The sequence below is a fragment of the Buceros rhinoceros genome, unplaced genomic scaffold (assembly GCF_000710305.1).
Source record: "Buceros rhinoceros silvestris isolate BGI_N320 unplaced genomic scaffold, ASM71030v1 scaffold15458, whole genome shotgun sequence".
Lineage (NCBI taxonomy): Eukaryota > Metazoa > Chordata > Aves > Bucerotiformes > Bucerotidae > Buceros > Buceros rhinoceros.
Window position 1 is genome coordinate 54,532 of NW_010426470.1, and position 18,999 is coordinate 73,530.

The 18,999-nt window shown below is 38.5% G+C and overlaps 1 protein-coding gene across 1 annotated transcript in view; it reads left to right on the forward strand.

Moving 5' to 3' along the window:
* SVEP1 (sushi, von Willebrand factor type A, EGF and pentraxin domain containing 1) overlaps positions 1-18,999 on the forward strand; it is a gene marked incomplete at its 5' end in the record, with an annotated part of 105,546 nt that overhangs the window by 36,663 nt on the left and 49,884 nt on the right. The window contains 16 exons of the mRNA XM_010141522.1: positions 2,020-2,138; positions 3,374-3,503; positions 4,176-4,283; positions 4,521-4,652; positions 5,990-6,184; positions 7,241-7,362; positions 9,300-9,408; positions 11,282-11,470; positions 11,804-12,037; positions 12,551-12,712; positions 13,394-13,555; positions 14,411-14,572; positions 15,199-15,293; positions 16,446-16,542; positions 17,215-17,328; positions 18,165-18,278. Coding sequence (XP_010139824.1) covers positions 2,020-2,138; positions 3,374-3,503; positions 4,176-4,283; positions 4,521-4,652; positions 5,990-6,184; positions 7,241-7,362; positions 9,300-9,408; positions 11,282-11,470; positions 11,804-12,037; positions 12,551-12,712; positions 13,394-13,555; positions 14,411-14,572; positions 15,199-15,293; positions 16,446-16,542; positions 17,215-17,328; positions 18,165-18,278 — 2,244 coding nt within the window. The remainder of the gene's footprint in view (positions 1-2,019; positions 2,139-3,373; positions 3,504-4,175; positions 4,284-4,520; positions 4,653-5,989; positions 6,185-7,240; positions 7,363-9,299; positions 9,409-11,281; positions 11,471-11,803; positions 12,038-12,550; positions 12,713-13,393; positions 13,556-14,410; positions 14,573-15,198; positions 15,294-16,445; positions 16,543-17,214; positions 17,329-18,164; positions 18,279-18,999) is intronic.

Genomic DNA, 18,999 nt, shown 5'->3' on the forward strand with positions numbered 1-18,999 from the left:
CAGAGGTATATGTAAGCTCTGTAGTCAGAGCAAGTTTGTAAACACTGCGTAAACCCTGGCTGACAGACTATGGAGGAATGGTTCATTTCAGTTGTCTTTGCACTGACTATGGCTGTTGACATGCCCAAAGCAACAGTACACAAGAGTTAAGGCCAAAACTGGCTGACACAAGTGCACAGAGTACAAAGATGGACAGAAGATGGTTATGTGCATTTGAGTATGGTTCTGCCATGTTTACCCACCTCTTCTAGAAACATTAGGTTGTTTATTCTCTTACACCAAGTTGGCAGGAGTTTGTCTTTGGATTATAGGATGATACAAGCAAAAGTGCAGTTTGTCTGGGAATACAATGTTTACCTCTTCATGAACTATTGTGCTCCTAAAAATAATGCTTCCATCCAAGACTGGGGCCCTTGCCAGCCTCTGGGTGTAAGAACAGTGCAGAAAACAGGGACAGCAGTCATCATGCCAGGTCGCTATAGAAACTGAGGCGGGAACTTTTTTCTCTGTAATGGCCAGGAAGATTTTATCCCTCTCTTTACATATATTATTTCCGACTCTATGATGTACCACACTGTTTTTCTGAATCCTTTGTGTAAACTTGTGCCAAACCACAGTTTTTAATATTTGATGGGATCCCAGCACAAGGCTGCAAGCTGAAGTGTTTGGATCAAGATAAAGAAGCGTGGCTTGGGTTCAAGCTTTTATATATTATCAGTGCATAAAACCCAAAAATAAGAGGCAACAAGGAACTCTGAAGGTTATTCTTCTCTGGTGAAAATGAACAGTTGCATTTCAATTGCTTTCATTCTTGTTATTGACTCTCTCTATTTTGCTGCCACCTTATTTGGCCAGTTTAAAATAGCCATTTTATTTCTGACTTATTAGTCTTTTTACAGAATTTCACTCTTAAATGGAATTTGCCCCAGCTTGAAGGCTATGGTCAGGGGATTGTGAACCATAACTGCTAGTTAATTAAAATAGCGTATTTCTAATAAAATTTTCATCAGAACGAGTTCAGAAGAAGGCAAAAATCACTTGTATTTATTGGTTTGCACTCCTAATTACAGAGGCTTAATTGCCTGACTTATGTCTTTATTTGACCTATCTAGTAATAAAAATAAAGTGTTATCAGTTCTGAGTTGTTCTAAAGCCTCCTGGGCATAGATGAGTTCAGAGTTGAATGCATCCTTGTCTCATGAGTCTCAAGACCATTTACCAAACAACACTACAGCAATAACCACAATTGTTTTGGGAGGCCCAGTGCCAGGGAAGTGAAGAAGTACTTTAAGTTTGTTAGAGAAGCTTGAGGCTTAACTGTTGGTGGTGATGTTACCCATATCACCAGTCCTTTGAAACCATCTGGCATTGTCACGTGTGTCACAAAAAGACTCCATTTGTCCTACATGATATCTTGCAGCAGGAGTTTACTAAGGAACATTTACAGCAGCTGATGTCACAAATCTTGACATTTGTTTCTTTCAAGTCAGTTCCACACCATGCTTCGGGGAATTTGAAAGTCACTACTGTCTTGTGACTGTACATATATCATGTCATAAATACTTTTTGTTTTCTTTTCTTTTTTAAGTCACTGATTATCGGAAAGAGGTGTTTTCATCTGTGAATGTCATGTGCAGCAGTGAAGGGATAGAGAAGCTTCCCGTCTTAATGAGTATATATGTGTAATGAACGGATGAAAAATAAGAGAAACAAATTCATCCTGTCTTACTTATTCCTTGGTTTATGGCTGCATGTAGAAACCAGTCACATTGTGCTCAGTGATGTTCAAAAATACAGCAAAAAAATAGTCCCTTCCCAAAGAGAATTTACTGTTTATGTGTGTGAGCCTGTAGGCAAGAATTAAAAAGGGGCAGAGACAGCAAGTTTGCAGATATTATGTGCACTTGTATTCCAGGCAACACAAAAAACAGTGATTATAATAAACAGCAGTCTAGCCATTATAGAGGTTTTATTTCTGTTATTCCACATACAAAACTAGTTTGTCTTTTTCTGGATCAGATATTGAAGCTCCTCGGATCAAGTGTCCAGAAAACATTGAGACTGAGACTCTGGAACATCATAACTCTGCTAATATCAGCTGGCAGGTACCAGTAGCTGAGGATAACTCTGGAGATGAGGCAAGTTAAAATCTATACGTTTGACTAGAGGCAGTCTTTTTTATAGCTAGCTATTTCCAATTAATTTTATCATCCACTGGAATTTCTTTCTTCTGATAAGCAGGAGTAGAAGAAAAATCTGCTGGAAAGTTTGCGTCTTGAGAATTCAAGATTTTTGTCTTGCTCAGGGTTATGCAGTCCCAGGACACTCTGCACGGTGTTTACGTGTATAAAATCTCATACGGTTAATTTATGTGGTTAAAAGAAAGAATGTGCCCTTGTTTATGAGATTGAGTCAGCTCCTTAAAAATGAGCTCTTAGAATGTGAAGAAGTTTAATAAACTTTTCTCAATAGGAAGTAAACCAGTTCATTAATCTAAAAGGCTAACAAGAACACCCTATGATAAATAAAAAAAAACCCATTTCTGCTTCACAGCTGAGAAAGAAAAATCTCATTCTCCTATCCAATGCAAAGTTCAAATGTGGGCCTTAGGCTACTGTGGAAATGGAAATTAGGAGGAAATTAGGTCTGGAAGTGGAGTTAGGAGGAAAACTTGCTCCAAAGCTGTTTCATAAAGAGTTGCCTTCCCTACAGGCACAGACATGAGCAACTTACAGCAACTGAGTGCTTTATCATGAGTCGGCAGATACTCCGTGAGTGCTTTTAATTTGCTGCAAATACAGAAGAGTTTTGCGCTTGGAAACTGTGAGCTATCCCAGTAAAAGGGGTTTAAGTTCACACATTTCTTGCTGTACCATAGCCCTGGACAGGTACTGTGGCTTTGCTGCCACAGGGTCATTCACTGAACTATAGAAACTGAGTGCCTTACCTCTTAGTTGTACCTGGTTTGTCAAAGCCACAGTTGTCAGATATACTGCTTTGTTCACATGAAACCGCTTATTTTAAAGAGAAGTTGCTTCAGACAGTTCTAACCCATATGAAAGAGCTATAGACAACATGTAAGTGACATTTACTCCAAATGTAGCAGTCCTTTGACATGACAGAATGTTTTGAAGCATCTGTGGGCTATTGACTCATAAACATAATCCTGACTGAGTAGATCCCTGTTGCTATAAAGAAGGCAGTATTGAGAAGGGGAGTAGAGTCCACCTTCATTACCTGAAGGGGCTATTTCCGTTAAGAATGAGTAGGCTTGACATTGAAGGATGCTGTTTTGTGTCCATTTCTTGAGACATGTGTGTCGTGATTACTAACCAGCTTTGTTTTTTAATTAACAAGTGTTTTCCTGTAAAAGGTCTCAGTTCACGTTACCCCAGCTTTCATACCTCCGTTTCTTCTGCCAATTGGCGAAGTTGCCATTACTTACACAGTGGCTGATAAGTCGGGCAATGAGGCAAGATGTACGTTCAGTGTCAAGGTTATTGGTAAGTGCTGATAAAGATCGCTGGGGAAATCTATCATGGTCGAAACCTTCTAATTTACAGAGATTTTACTCCCTGTGCAGAAAGACACAGGGGGTCACTGTGGCCTTTATGTGTGCAGGTATAAACCTAGAAGTAATATCCTCTCCTTAAGTGCTTTGCTCACCTTGGGTCATGGTTTGCATAGTGTGCAGTCATTGCTCCCAGGTGTTTGGTTTGGGTTGTGTTTTGTTCTATTGCTCATTATGAATTTTCGTATTTCTCCTCACACTGGTAGATTAAATGCTTTTTTGTGTTCTCGCTTTCTGCCTTCATCATATATTATCTGAGGATTTTTTCCTTTGAAGACTCCAAAAAAATTTTCAAGGCTCCCAGACACTGCTGATGCAAATCAGTTTTCAAGTATTTCTGTTGGACAGTTGTGTTATTTAGCAGTCATGTTAAACCAAGTTTGCTCTGCAGAGAGTGAACAATGCAGAAAGCATGAGTTCAGAAGAAGCATTAGTCTTGTCCATTCCCTCTAAACAGCAGCTTAGAAGTGTGCATCTAACTTTGTTGTGTTTTCTGATGTGAACTTAAAACTGCTGTTTACCCAATTCTTCTGATTATAGATTTCATTTGAGTGTGGCAGCAGTCCAGTAAGCTAATGTCATGCCATCTCTTCAAATTCTGCAGATGCAGAACCTCCTGTAGTTGACAGATGCAGATCTCCACCACCTGTGCAAACAGTAGAGAATGAGTACCCAGCAACATGGGAAGAACCACAATTTTCTGACAATTCAGGTGAGACAAAGCAACCCAAAACATGCATGCAACAGTGGAAGACCAGAGAACTGCAACCTGTTTGCCCTTGATCCCTTGGAGTTTAGGGTATTTTGAGGGGTTTTTTTTTTACTTTCTTATTTTAAGAACACATAATTTTGAAGATGTGCTGCCATTTCCTTCTCCATTTGTCAAGATTGGGTGTGAGCAGCCCTATTCTACATGTTGACGGTTTATTTTGTCTTTTAACTCTTGTAGGTGCTCTGCTGACTGTCACTAGGAGTCATGCACCTGGCGATCTCTTTCCCAAAGGAGAGACAACAGTTCAATATACAGCCATTGATCCCTCTGGCAATAACAGGACCTGTGAGATCCACGTTGTCATCAAAGGTTTGTCTTAATCTTCTGGGCAACAGTGTACGACATTGTTGTGACTGAGTGTCATAAAGGATGCAATGGTACTCCACTTTTAGTTATTCTCATTTTATGTTGGCATAACTTGAAGACAGTCAGGATATTTGATAGGACCAGGGAAGAAATTTACTAAGGCTGAAGCAGCACAGCAATGAGTTTCGTTCTATAAATTCAAGTTAGGTGTAAAAGCACTGAAATTGTAATTCATTAATCAGTAAAATCGTAATCCATTCTTTTCTCAGTGACAGTTACCTTGCAAAATAAATAAATTAATCGGTGATACTGAAGTCCTACTTTCAGTCTGTAGTTGAAAAGGAAAACTTTATGGAAATATTTCAGTAATCACCTGCAAATACTGTAGCAGATTCTAAAACAGTCTTTGGATGTTAGAAGCTGTCTGAACCTGTAGAGATACTGCTGCATTTGTGTTTATTGGAGACACACCTTTTCCCCACAGTCCAATTTCTTACTTAAAGGCCAAACAGTAATTTGGCAGATGAAAGTATTATGGATGAATGTTCTGCTTCATCTCTGCTCTCTAGTGTTTATGTCTCAGTGGACATCTGTATTTAAAAAATGTGTTAGAGAAGAGAGAATTTTAAATGATGCAGAATTGGAATTTTGGTAATAACTTTTCAAAAAGGTAAGTTGCAAATGGATGTGCTAATTTCTGATTTGCTGTAAATCTTAGCAAGAACAAGCCAGTGCTTAGAATTGGCATTATTTTAAGTTTCACACCACCTCAGATTTTTTGTGTTCAGTGTCTGTGACATAACGCTTTCAGTCCTTCACAATCTCTTTCACAACTGACCTATAGAATAAAATATAATTGAAGTTTTACAGTCAGTGCCTCCTAAGGTGATTCTGACAAATCCTGTGTTGTTACAATAGTGCAGAATGGATAAAGTTTAGTTTCAGAACAGTTTATTATAATTCATTGTATGGAAGTTCATGTAAAATTTTAGATTAATGTTTTGTATTGTTTTAGTAAGTACATGCTTAATCATTCACCTTTGCAGAAGTACAGACAGGTTTGGGTCTTGCATTTCTGTGTTTTTTTTAATTTCTCGTGTGTATCACAAACTTTTTTAAGTATTCACATTTTGGGATTTCAATTCAAGTGGCAAAGTTTGAGAATTATTTAGCAGTAGCCTGATCTGGTCTTTGTGGAAGTAATAAGTAATACTTCCACAGACTTCAACAGAGACAAGATCACACTGATACTAGGTACTTCGGGAAATCCTATCAGTACTGTTTTCCTGTGTGCTCATTCACCACATTCATCGATACATAAAACTTTGTATTTTTCATAGGTTCTCCCTGTGAAATCACGTTTGAGCCTGTGAATGGTGATTTTGCATGCACATCAGATGAAGTGGGAGTTAATTGCACTTTGCAATGTGCAGAAGGTTATAGCTTTTCAGAAGGATCGAGTGAAAACTACTACTGTACATATGAGGATGGTGTCTGGAAACCACCTTATTCTACAGAGTGGCCTGATTGCTCCTGTAAGTCTTATTGTTACTAAAATAAGGTTGCAACTCATCAAACACTACCTTTAATGAGGAAGTAAATGACAATATTTTAGAAATTATTACTTCTGTTTAGTGATAACAAATACCTGTCCTCTGCCTCTAAATTGTTACAAATATTGTGAAAGAATGTCTGGAAGTCCCTAAATGTGTTATATCAGAAGCTGTCTAAAACACGAAAAATAGCAATGAATTTGAATCCTAGGAATCACAAAGTAGCAAAGATGGCAAAGTAGACAAGATCTGTCAGAATTTTGAATTAGTATTTGAAACAGTTTGTTTACAAACACTAACAGTGTCTTTTCAATAGGAATTTCAACGGTATTTGCAATTTACTGATCCAAACGTGCAGTGCTTACATATGTACTTATCTCCAAATCAGAAGTGTTTATGTATTTTCTTTGAGGTAGATACATGCCAGACTTCAGCTGTAGAATGTCCCAGCTTTGGTGACATTTTTATAATAAATTATTACAGCTACATATTAAGTCAGTCTTCGCACCATGTTGCATCTGCTTCCAGCAAACACGCAGTGTGCCAGCTATGAAAGAGCTAATGAGAGTTACAGTTCAACACTATCTATCAATTCAAAATCCGTAACTGGAACACTTAGGAACTTTGATTTGCTTAAATCCTGGGTGAGAATTTTTCATATTTAGCCCAGCAGCATTAGTAGTAGGACTTTTAATGTTCATTGCTTCCATCTCAGTAAAACATACAAAGTTTAGTTGACAACTCACAGGTTTCTTCATTTAAGAAAATGCTGAAATAGCTAAATGACAGACCTTTTTTTTTTAATGTCTATTAACTTTCCCAATAAATCTGATGCCAGCCAAAGGGTCATATTCAGCTGCATTGGCTGAGCTATGAGTGATCCATTTTCGTGTAAACAACACTGGGAATTTAGTTTGCTGATTTTAAGGGCAATGCTTCATAGCTTAGTGTATTGTGGTTTTAGCCTGAACAATCTTGCTTTTAGCTCTGAAACTCTTGCACTGACCAGTAAAAATTTATTTCTCCTACATTTTTCAGTAAATCGTTTTGCAAACCACGGGTTCAAATCCTTTGAGATGCTCTACAAAGCAACACAATGTGATGACAACAATCTTCTAAATAGCTTTAGTGATGCATTCCAGAGTGCACTTGGTAAAATGGTAGGTTAGTAAATCCTCCTTCCTTTTACATACTTTTAAAAAACGTACCTCATTGTTACTTTTTGCAGACGAATAATTTCATACGACAAAAATACAACATTAATCCTTAAATAAAATTTGTGATTTTTCAGAAGGTGACAAGTCCCCTTTGAAATTATGATTCAATAGCCTTTTAATGTAATTCACTTCATTCTTCATAGAATAGAGTTTACAGGAGTGTCCAAGTGGCCTAGGGACCTGGCATTTGTAGATTTTCAGTGGCTTCCAAAGAGAATCTGCGCAGTTTTGAAAACCCCAATCAGTTGTCCCTTAACTTCAGCACTGCTTTTGAAAATCAGATGTGATAATAAAATATATGTATCTTGTATAGAATACATATACCATACATCCATATATTATAAATTAATATACATGTATACAAAGAAATAGACATTTAGCACCTAAGTCCAGGCACTTAAATCCTGTACTAGTGATTTAAATAATTTGCTCAGGTTTCTTGAGTTTCTGAGCTCTCAGTCTTTCCATTAAGAACTACATGGCACTGAATGTAAAAGGGTAGCATGTTCCTCCTCTACTGCGTCTCTTGCTTTCCTCTTCGATATCACAATCTCCCCTCTTAATCCTCTTAATCTCCCCTCTTAATCAAGTCTGTCCTTAGCTGCAAAGAAGCAGCAGCAGAACTTCTGAGTTGTGGGCTCAGGAGTGGATGTCCAGGCCTGCTGTGATAGCATTGAGCCACAAGAGAACACTAGGCATTTACAAGTTTTTGCAGGACAAGGCCCATATGCTAAGAGCTTCTCTGCTAACTGAAATGCCCATAGAGCTAATGGCCAAACTCATGCAATTTTGGAATATGTGTCAGTGGCCAAAAACTTACATAATGCTTCAGACAATCTCTGACACTTGTTCCCTTGATTCAGGTTTGTTCTCTTCCAGTAGGGAAATCTTGTCTGGTTTTATTTCTGTTCCTTTCCCCTAAGACCCAGCCACCACCAGGTTCCAGTGCTTAGAACATCGCTACCAGGAAGCAAAAGATAATAAGGAAAAAATGCTTAGTGACCTGCCCAAGCAATTACATCAAAATGCAACGATCTGTGCAAACACTCACAAAGGCTGTTTTGAATATTCCTATTAGTATTCCCAAGAGTTTGAAATTCTAGCAGGGATCTGAAAAGAAGAGGAATCATCAGGAGCCATCTTTCTAAGGAAAACGAATATGGAAAAAGCAAAGCAATTCCAAAACACAACCAGAGCCCAACTTGCTTGAAACCTTTCTGGAAAAAAGCAAGAAATACAGATGTTATCAAAAATCATGTATTCATCTACTCTAATTCATCTAATCGCCACTTCATTTGTGGAGAGAATAAATCAACCATACCAGAAAGGTTTCTGTCAAGTCTTCTGTTCTGTGCTTTCTGTCCCTCTCAGATGATTTTCCCTGTCCTCTGAGGTCTCATGATGGAATGCATGAGTCCCTTTCCATAGGCAGGGAGATGTGGATATGAAGAAATAAGGTTTGAAAACTAGGATAAAGTGACAGCACTGTTGTAAACCTGAGAGAACTGCAGGTTACATAACTGGAAAAAACAAATGCTTTCAAACATGCGAGCTCTCCTGTCACCTTCAGCAGGGAGAAACAAGCCTGAACTTATTTCGGTATTTTGGGATTTTGCATGCAAGAGTGATATGGACATCCATTGTAAAAAAGATCTTCTGTAACAGAGAGCTTATGTGCCTACAAGTTGCCCTCTCACTTCACAGCTGTGTCAATAGCACGTAGTTCTTTCAGCAGACCTTGCTGGCGTTTTAAGAGTCATGAAAGTGGAAATCTAGTGTCAGTGGCAGGACCAGTGCATTACATAACAACAAGTTCTTACAAGTCGGGGAGAGGGGTGTGTGCTTTCATGTGTTAATGTTGTTATTCTTTGTGTTGGAAGGTCCCATCATTCTGTAATCATGTTGATGATATTGACTGCAGATTGGAAGATCAGACACAGAAGCATTGCTTGGAATATAATTACGATTACGAAAATGGATTTGCCATTGGTAATTATTGATTGCATAGATTCGTAGCCATCCAGGTTTAATGCAGCAAAATTCCTCTTGTTCTGAAGTACACAGTGTGTTGTGTGAGATTTTTTAAAAGTAACTATACAGATCTTAAGATAGTAAGCAATTACATAATAGGTTTTATAGCAATATTATGGAAATTTTTGCTCTCTGGCTTTGTTACTGCTTCTTATATAAAGTGTGGAGGAGAAGTTTACTAAAATGCCTCATGAGTGAGAGTGGAAAAAAGCACATGCACAGAGGTCCTACAAACCTGCTTTGTAAGCCTGGAAGAAAGCAACTTTTTTAAAACACAGAGTTTCAAGTAAATATTGAAAAAGTACAGTGGTTCTGGAAGTTGTTAAGAAAATGAAGAGCATCCTTGATGCTGGCTCAGGTCAGCACAGAACCCTCACAGTGTAAAGCTATACAAGCTTAAGTTTACCCATTAGCTGTGAAGTGACTTCTTGTATGCGATGCAGATTCTGCAGGATGACTGTGGCATCCTAATGATCATTGCCACTTTGCTTTATGGCAAGTAAATTGCCATCTGCAATCCTTTTTCAAACAGGTTAGTGTCCATTTTGTACTGCTGTTGTCCTTGTGATTTCTGAGTCCTGTGGGGAGCTCAGAGCAGAAAGGCTAAAAACAGGTAACTTATGTTACCTACCTTAGCAGGAGGCATTTTGGCAGATCTGCATCAGAATACATGCTCTGTCACAGACTTGCTCTTTTACAGGTTTATTATAGTGAAGTTACTTGGTAGAGCTTGCTGCTTATTCTCAACTTGCTTCACTGAGTTTGAGAGCACGTTTGTTTGTAATCAGACACCAGGCATGGGCTGGGTCTTCAGTTTTCAGTTGTCATCAGGGTTAGGATGGATATTGATGGTACTTTTAAAGGCACTTGGAGGAAGCTGTGTTGAGGACATGGGACGTAGGATCCTATTCCCTTTAGGTTTATGTCAACTTCTTATCAAAATAACCTTGTTGCTGTTTTCCTGGAGTTTCTTACGGTTTTACATTGGAGAGGCAGAAGAGGAGAACTCTCCTCAGGTCGTAAGAGACAGCAGTTCAGAAAACTAGTTGTGGAATATTCACGGAGTATTAACTGCAAAGCTGTGGGGTTAACTTATCCTAGTTGCCACAGTAAATTAAGCATAATCAAGGTGACTGCTAACAGGTAACTGTCAGAATTTTTTTATATCTTCATCGTTTTTTAAAAGAAAAAGAGGTAGATCAATGAAATAGACCAGTAGTCATTATGAAAAGATAAATTAATTGCAGAAACAATTATTTCTGTTTAGTTATTTCTGTGTTATAGGTGAAGGACGCTATACAGGGTGTGACTTTGACTCACCGTGTGTAACAGAAAATGCCTGGAGGGGGTAAATAAAGACACAGCCTTTTCTGAGAAGGCAGACAATGGCAGGACTATTCAGGACTTCTGAGAAGAAGATGCAGTGTAGACATGTGGCATAGGCCATGCTGTCTGTAATTGAGCAGAAAGAAGAAGAGACAGCAATATGGAATTGTGTAAGAAGATGTTGCTGGCAGATGAGAGTCCATGCAAGACAGGGGAAGAGAAGGAGTTCCAACCTGTAACTTCTGAGCAGTATTTATTTAAAACTTCGGCTAATTGTGCAAGATTCAGGATTTCTAGGCTATCACTTAGGAGTGAGACTCGTCTTTCCTTTTTGTTTAGTCAAAATGCTGGTACAATAGGCACTTAGGTGGAGGCAAAGCCAGCATGCATCATCTGGAGCTTCAAATCATCTTGTAATATTGGGGATGTATTTTAGAAATAAGTACAGGCACTTATTTTCCACATGATGTTTCTTCTCTTTTTGTATTTTTTTAATGCCTCACAGGACCTGCTGGCTGGGGGACAGCAAACCAGTTGGATTATTCTTATGATGATTTTGTTGATGTAGCTCAAGAAGAAAACTTATCCAAGCATTTCTCTACCTCTGTAAAGGCAGCACCTGTTCGAGTCAAAAGGCATAAGCTGAATGTTCCAATGACTGACCACAAAATCAAGTTAATATTTAATATCACAGGTGAGAGAAGAGAAAATCCTGTCTTTCTTATATTCCTTCTTCTTAAAAAACAAGTTTCTAATACATTCAGTAAAACTTAGCCTTCAGTTCACAAATCCTGCTGGAGCTGCAGATGACACTTTTCTGGAAACATTCATAGCCCCATTTCATCACAGACTTTCTGCTCAGGGGAAAGATCACAGCCTCATTTTCATGGAGAGCATTGTGCACATGGCCGGCTTTCTACTTTCGACTGGCAAGCTCGAGTGTCGCACTCTTGGTATACTCCAGAATAAACTAGAAGTGCTGACTGTAAAATGTGTTAATTTTTTGTGTTTTCTCTTTAAATCCCAGCTAGTGTGCCACTCCCGGATGAAAGGAATGATTCACTGGAACTGGAAAACCAGCGACGACTTCTTAAAACTCTTGAGATGATCACAAACAGGCTGAATAGGACTCTCAATAAGGAACCCATGTATTCTTTTCAGTTTGAATCCGAACTCATTGTAGCTGACAGCAACTCACTGGAGACTGAGAAGGCCTTTCTCTTCTGCAGGCCTGGTTCTGTACTGAGGGGGAGAATGTGTGGTAAGCCAGATTGCAGACTTGCTGCTTACGTGTATTTACAGTCCTTTTGAAAAGCAGGGGTTTAGAGGATGTTTGCAGAGGTCTATGGTTTGATACAATCCAGTGCTCGTAGCCTTCCAGAACAACAAACTGCAAAAATGCTTTGCACAGGTTGACTTGCAGAGGATGTTTATGTTCCTAACCAAGGCTTGTGGAGAAAGTATGCTTTTGTACCCAGGATTTCACTCCCATGGGGAAATGAGGCCTATCCACACTTGCTGATACACAGGAAAGCAGTGCTTGGTTTGGAGGGTTTTAACACTATTAGTCTTGTGGGTGATGCGTAGCTAAGCCAGGGAATCAGATTCCATTTCCTGTGTGTAGTGAGATCTTTGCAGCATTCCAGAGAGGTACCCCAGTTGCTGAGAAACAGAATCACATTTCACATAAACAGGTTTTGACTAAATGGGAACTCCAGAGGCAAGATGTGTGATTGTTCACTCTGAAAGGAATCTTATGTTTCCAACATTGCAGTCAACTGCCCTTTGGGAACCTATTACTCCCTGGAGCATCATACCTGTGAAAGCTGCTGGACTGGAGCCTACCAAGATGAGGAAGGGCAGCTAGAATGTAAAAGTTGTCCATCTGGTACCTTTACTGAGTATCTGCACTCTAGGAGCATCTCTGAATGCAAAGGTGAGAACTTTGTCTTCTTTAAACAGCCACTTCTGAATGCCCGATGGCATCCTTTTGGTCCCCATGATGGGGTTATTGGAATGAGGTTAGCCTCTGAAACGAGGACCAGCCCACACTGCCTCTTGCAGGATGCCTGGGCAGTTTCTAAGAAGAGCTGGCCTTTGAAGCTTTGTTTCATTTCTGCCTTCATTCTGTGATATTGTAAGCCCATTTTGCAGGTACTAATACACTTAAAATAATGCCATTCTTGTGCTTGCCAGCCCCTCTCCCTGTACTGTGATCAAAGGTAACATGACTGCATCCTACAGTACAGTGCTATGGCACTGAGCTCCTCAGCACCACTATCTCTTTGTGACTAGTTCTGAAAAACAATTTGCTACTTTCATTTCCTGTGTTGTCTTATCATTAATGTTGTTGATTCAAAATGAGTAACTGAGTTGCAGTAAAACATCTGTGAAGCTGACTGGAAGACTATTGACTGGTTAATAATTCACAAATGCACTATCAGTAACTTACCATACTTACTTTTTTTTTTTTTGCTCTTTGTACCCATTAAGTTCTTCAGAATAAACTCTAGAAAGAAAAGTCCCTGTGAGACGTATTGTGATTTCAGCATTATTTTCAGAGGTTAGCTGTATTTCCAGTTGGACATTGCTTAATCTTTATGAATTATTCTTACAGCTCAGTGCAAGCAGGGAACATATTCACCCAATGGTCTCGAAACTTGTGAAACATGTCCACTTGGCACATATCAGCCAGCATTTGGATCGAGGAATTGCATCTCTTGCCCAGAAAATACATCAACTGTAAAAAGAGGCGCAGTCGATGTTTCAGCTTGTGGAGGTTTGTGACAAAAGGGGCTATGAATTTTTTTAAACTAAATTCTAAAGATTTCTAGATGTCATTTAAACATCAGATAACATAATCCAATTCATCTGCCTGATACTTAATTCTGCTTCTGGTTAAGTGTGGAACAAGCAGCAGCAAAATGAGATATCATTTCCTGATTCCCAGATTATTTCAAATGCCCTCCTTCTGATTTCCAAGATAGATTGTTATCCAAAGATGAATAAAATGAGATATGTCATGGGTACCTACATGAAAATAAAACCTTCCTCCTTACAAAAAAGAAAAGGAATGACAGGATGTTTGTCATTATTATCTCTGCAACAGATTCCACATCTTCTGTACAAAAATACTGAATTTTAATACAGTTTTTTCCATAACTGTTTTCAAGAAATTGTCATCAACTGTCTTTGGGAAGCTTTGGCAGAAAGATTCCTGGGGGAAATGATCTGCAGGGATTAATGGTACCAAAAAAAAAAAAAAAGGACTTGTCTTTTGTCCTTTCTCCTCCTAGAAGAGGGGAAAAAACCCCAAAAAACTCCCCCAAAAAAGAGGTGTCAGAGATGAATGGAAAAGGAAGTTGCATTTGGAAGCTACTCCCAGAGCAGCAAAATGAATAGATAGAAATACTTCCAGATATTTCTGTCGTCCTTTAGAACAACACATCATCTAACAGGATAATTTAAAGAAGCATCTCCTAGAGCTGTGAATTCCTGCAAGGTTTCATCCTATTGTTTTAAGTCTGAGGAGGGACTATGAGGGCAGGAGAGAAAGTGATCATAAAGATGTTGGGGAGAAGTAGGGTTAGAGTTCAAGTGATCAGTCAAAAAAAATGTCCTTTTGTTCTTGCAGTGCCATGTCTTGCAGGCGAGTTCTCTCGTACAGGTTTGATGCCTTGCTACCCGTGTCCCAGAGACTACTATCAACCCGACCCAGGAAAGTCCTACTGCTTGTCTTGTCCCTTTTATGGAACAACAACTGTTATTGGTGCCAGATCCATCACAGATTGTTCAAGTAAGCCAAATTATCTTGGCTGGAGGAAGTGAATAAAGGGAAATCTAAAGAATGGCCAGCAATAGTCTTAACAGAAAACATCCCACTGACTCTCCTAACAAATGCAGAACCTTCCATTTCAACCAGTGAAGTTCACAGCTGGTTTTGCCTACTGGTGTTGCCTCTGTGTTATGTAGAAAGAGTGACCTTGGTACGATACATACTGAGGCTCAATAACAGAGTATGCATGTATAGGGTATTCATATACACAGTATGTATGTGTGTACACAAACACACACACATGCTCACACAAATTGTGTATGTATACTATATATATACACTATAGAGAGAGTTGTATATATACACAGATATGTGTATGCATGTACATGTGTACAAATACACATAAAATATATTTTATACGTACACACATTTTAGAAATGTATGTGTGTGCAAATAAATACTTGTGTAAATATTTATATATAAAAATACATGGTTACTGTAAAGTTTGCTTTCTATTCCCACAAATTCACTTTTTTCAGCGTATCTTTACGTGCATTACTAACATGCACAGTATTATTACACCCTCATGGAATAGGAACTTCGCCATACAGTGTTGTTAACAGCACTTACCTATCTTTCCTCTTTAGGTTTTGGCTCTACTTTTTCAGCAGCTGAGGAAAGTGTAATGATGGTACCAGCCTCTCCAGAAAATACCAGCAAGCAGTACAAAGTCAGCAGTCAGGCAAGGACAAGATATGTTTTCCAGTGTATCACAAATGAAAGAAAGACTGCCTTATGCGGCAGTAAATTACTAGGGTCTTTTCAAAAGTAATTGTTATGCTGACTCTTTCCTGAATTGATGAGAACAGTGGTCATGAAGGGAGCACTCAAACTCTCTTTGTAATCATAGAAGCACTTTCACTGAACAAAGGAGGCTGCATCAGCTATTGGCAATCTTAAATTCCGGACTTGAAGCCTTCACCTGGTGTATAAAGTTTATCACACTTACAAAACAAATGTAAACTCCATGGAGGAGGATCAACCAACTTGTTAAAAGTAGTTTGACCACACTCTGATGTCTTCTACATGCTGAATTCCAGAAAATGCTACCAGGCATCAAAGTCCCACTTGTAAAATCCTTATTTTGCTTATCGCAATATAAATACACTTGAGAGAAGGCAAGCAGAGTCTCCTTCTACTGTGTACCCCCTTTGAAATGCAGGCAAGTCCTCATGTGAAACTACTCTAGTGATGATGTTTGGCTAGAGATGCCCCCGCACCCTCATGGTCTCTCTCTGTAACTGACAAGACTGATTTGTTTGATCTAAAGTTAGGATACTGTGTGAACAGGAGCAAAGCTGACTTGTGATAAAGTTGGCCTGAACTGTTATATAACATATGGACAGATGACAAACTGATGTTCTGGTTCTAACTGACCATTTACTCAAGGGGTTTGCTGAATCCAGGTTTACAACATTAGCAAAAATAACACCACACGCTGAAGTTCCCCACCAGCTCACCTGATGACCAGGAATTGATTAGGCAGTGTAAAAGAATAGGAAGTGGAGAACTTTTATATAAAACGTACCGTAATATAAAATATCACCTCTGAATCATAGCTAAGAAATTTTAAGAGAAAAACTGCAATGATCACATTTTGTTAAGTAAAAGGTCATTTTAAAATAATAATTCAGATTCCTGGTGTTTTTCTATAGAAAAAAGAGTAGTTGATATACTGAGGAGACAAAGAGGAAGAGGTAGAAGTTATTGCAAGTGCCCTTTCTTTTCCTAACTTCACAAAGTGACTATAGGGTGTGCAGTTTAAAATTAAGGGTATTTTGTTCCACCTGTATTTTCACCTTTACTGTAGTTGTATCATTCTTGCCTCTGACAGGTCTTTCATGAGTGTTTCCTGGAACCATGCCGCAACAATGGGACATGCAAACAATTGGGAACTGGATATATTTGCATATGCCCACTTGGATATACAGGTAAAAATGGTAAAGCAGGTGGGGGAGCTAACATGTCTCCATGCACTTATTATGAGCGAGTGTGAAGGAGCAAATCATTTTGGAGCAAAGAGTATAGCCTAACTGCTGGGAATATCCATCATGGTTTTATCATACATAAGTATTAAGAAACAAAATAGTTTCTCATGGTCTTGCTGAATTATATACCATGTTTAGCAGAAAAGGATTTTGAATGGGGTTTCTTATAGTCGAATTGTTGGCTTTGAAAATCCTATCACTTGGCAATATTTATGATTAGCAAAAGCTGGAAATTTGCACTCTTAACCAGCTAATTCCACCAGATCTGTCTATACTCCTCTTCAGTGTTAGCTTCCCCGTTGCTTCAACGCAAATAGATGACTTCTTATTGAGCTATTATCAACAAGTGATCTCTGTTATTTGTGATAGTTATTTAATGTCCGTATCTGGAACTGAGCAGTCTGTTGCCCCGTGTGCATCACACCTTTCTAAATAACATTTTGTTTCAGGTTTGTGTTAAAACATAATCTAAAGAGAAAATAATAAACCTGAATGTCTGGTAATGTATGCAATTAATCAATCATGTTTTACTGTATTAAGTAGTGATGACTTCTGTGTTCATGAACAATTTCAAATTTTGACTCCTTGTTCTCAGTCCTTTATTTTGTATTCTAGGCTTGAAATGTGAAACAGAACTTGATGAATGTAAATCATCTCCTTGTCAAAACAGTGGAATATGTAAAGATGGCATCGCAACGTTTGTTTGCCATTGTCAACCAGGCTATTCAGGTAATTTGTTTCACTTCATAAGTCTTCTTCAGACAGGCATTGTTTCTGTGCCAAGTACATAACACAAAACACAACAGCTGTGTAATTCCACATCTGTGAAATTATAATAGGAAAGCAATCTGATCTATGTGTTAGAGTAAGGTTCTACTGTATGCTAATAGGTTTTGAAATAACATTATGAGCATGAAGTTTGCACGTGTGTGAGTGTGCATGTATGTTTCTGTTCTATGACATTTCTGGTCTGAAAAAAGAGGACTGAAGTTTAGGGAATTAGCAAATACAGGGAAAATGCTTGTGAGACTGAATATGACCTGATCAGACAAAGCCTTTATGCAGTTGCTTTACTCCAAGCGGCCCTATGAGTGAGTGGGCTTTCTCTCAGTGTTTTTAATTCTTACCTGCATGTACATTGAAGATTTTGAAATATGTGGGGAAACTGACATGCTTGAGTACTTTGCCAGAACAGCATCTAATTTCTGAATATTGAAATAAACTATTGAGGGGATAATTTTTTGTGATTAAAAAAAGCAAGCCCTGTGTTTTTCACCAGAAATTGTCTCCCTCATTTTTCTTGTTTCTGGCTATACATTTATTGACAGCAACACTTAGTGGATATTGTTTAAATTTTATAAAGACAAAGTATGGACTATGCATCTTTCACATCCCAGCACCTGAAAAACACAAATGATCTCTGAGGATGTTAGCAATAGTGCAATCAAAGATGGAATTTTATTACCTGCTCTCACCAACCTTTTGTTAATCAAGCAACATTAAGTCGCTGCAGCATTCAGACCTTGACTGTTTTGATCATGCCTTGTAACCCTTACTGTTTGAAGGTCTCTTGTGTGAGGAAAACATAAATGAGTGTAGCTCCAGTCCGTGTTTGAATGGAGCCCACTGTGTTGATGGCAAGAACGGTTACCACTGCACTTGTGCAAAAGGGTTCACAGGTACACCTTTTTGTGTTTACATTAGCCTTCACTCTTTCTGACCAAAAAAAGATGTCTTCCTACCCTGTCCAAAGTATTTCAATCTCATTGCTATATATTACATCTGTGTTGATATGGATGTACTAGATTCCCTAGGTCCACCTGATTTCTCAGAGTCCCTGTAGTGTAAGCATGGCTTCAAAAGAATTTGCTAAGGGGTTGGCCTTCTATTACTAATTTTGCCATGATGTTACTGTGTGATGTTGAAGAAACAATAAAGACATTCACATGGGTGCAAATTACTATTTTTAATAATAAATTTTTTAAAATGAAAAGTATTATATCAAGTAGTCAAGATCATCTGTATTAAAACTACTCCTCATATTCAGCTTCCTGCTGCCTTCATAGATTCCTGTAACAGCTAGGCATATCTGTGGATTATCGTTGTTGCCAAAGAGCTCCACTATAAAACCACATGCATTTTCTTCGTTCTTTGGTGCTTGTAATATAAAGGCTCTTTCACAGCAGAAATCCTAGACCCGTGTTTTTCTGGCTTTTATGTTTCAACTTAGAGTCAAGGTTCCAGCTAAATGTCTTTTGTAGCAGCTTTCTTTAGCTGCTCATAATAGTTTCTCAGATGATTTCCTGATTCAGCCCAAGTTACTCACATAATGGGCAATATCTGCTTTTATGCCATACAGCTTACTGAGTGTTCATTACAGCTGTTCCTGTAATTCTTCTT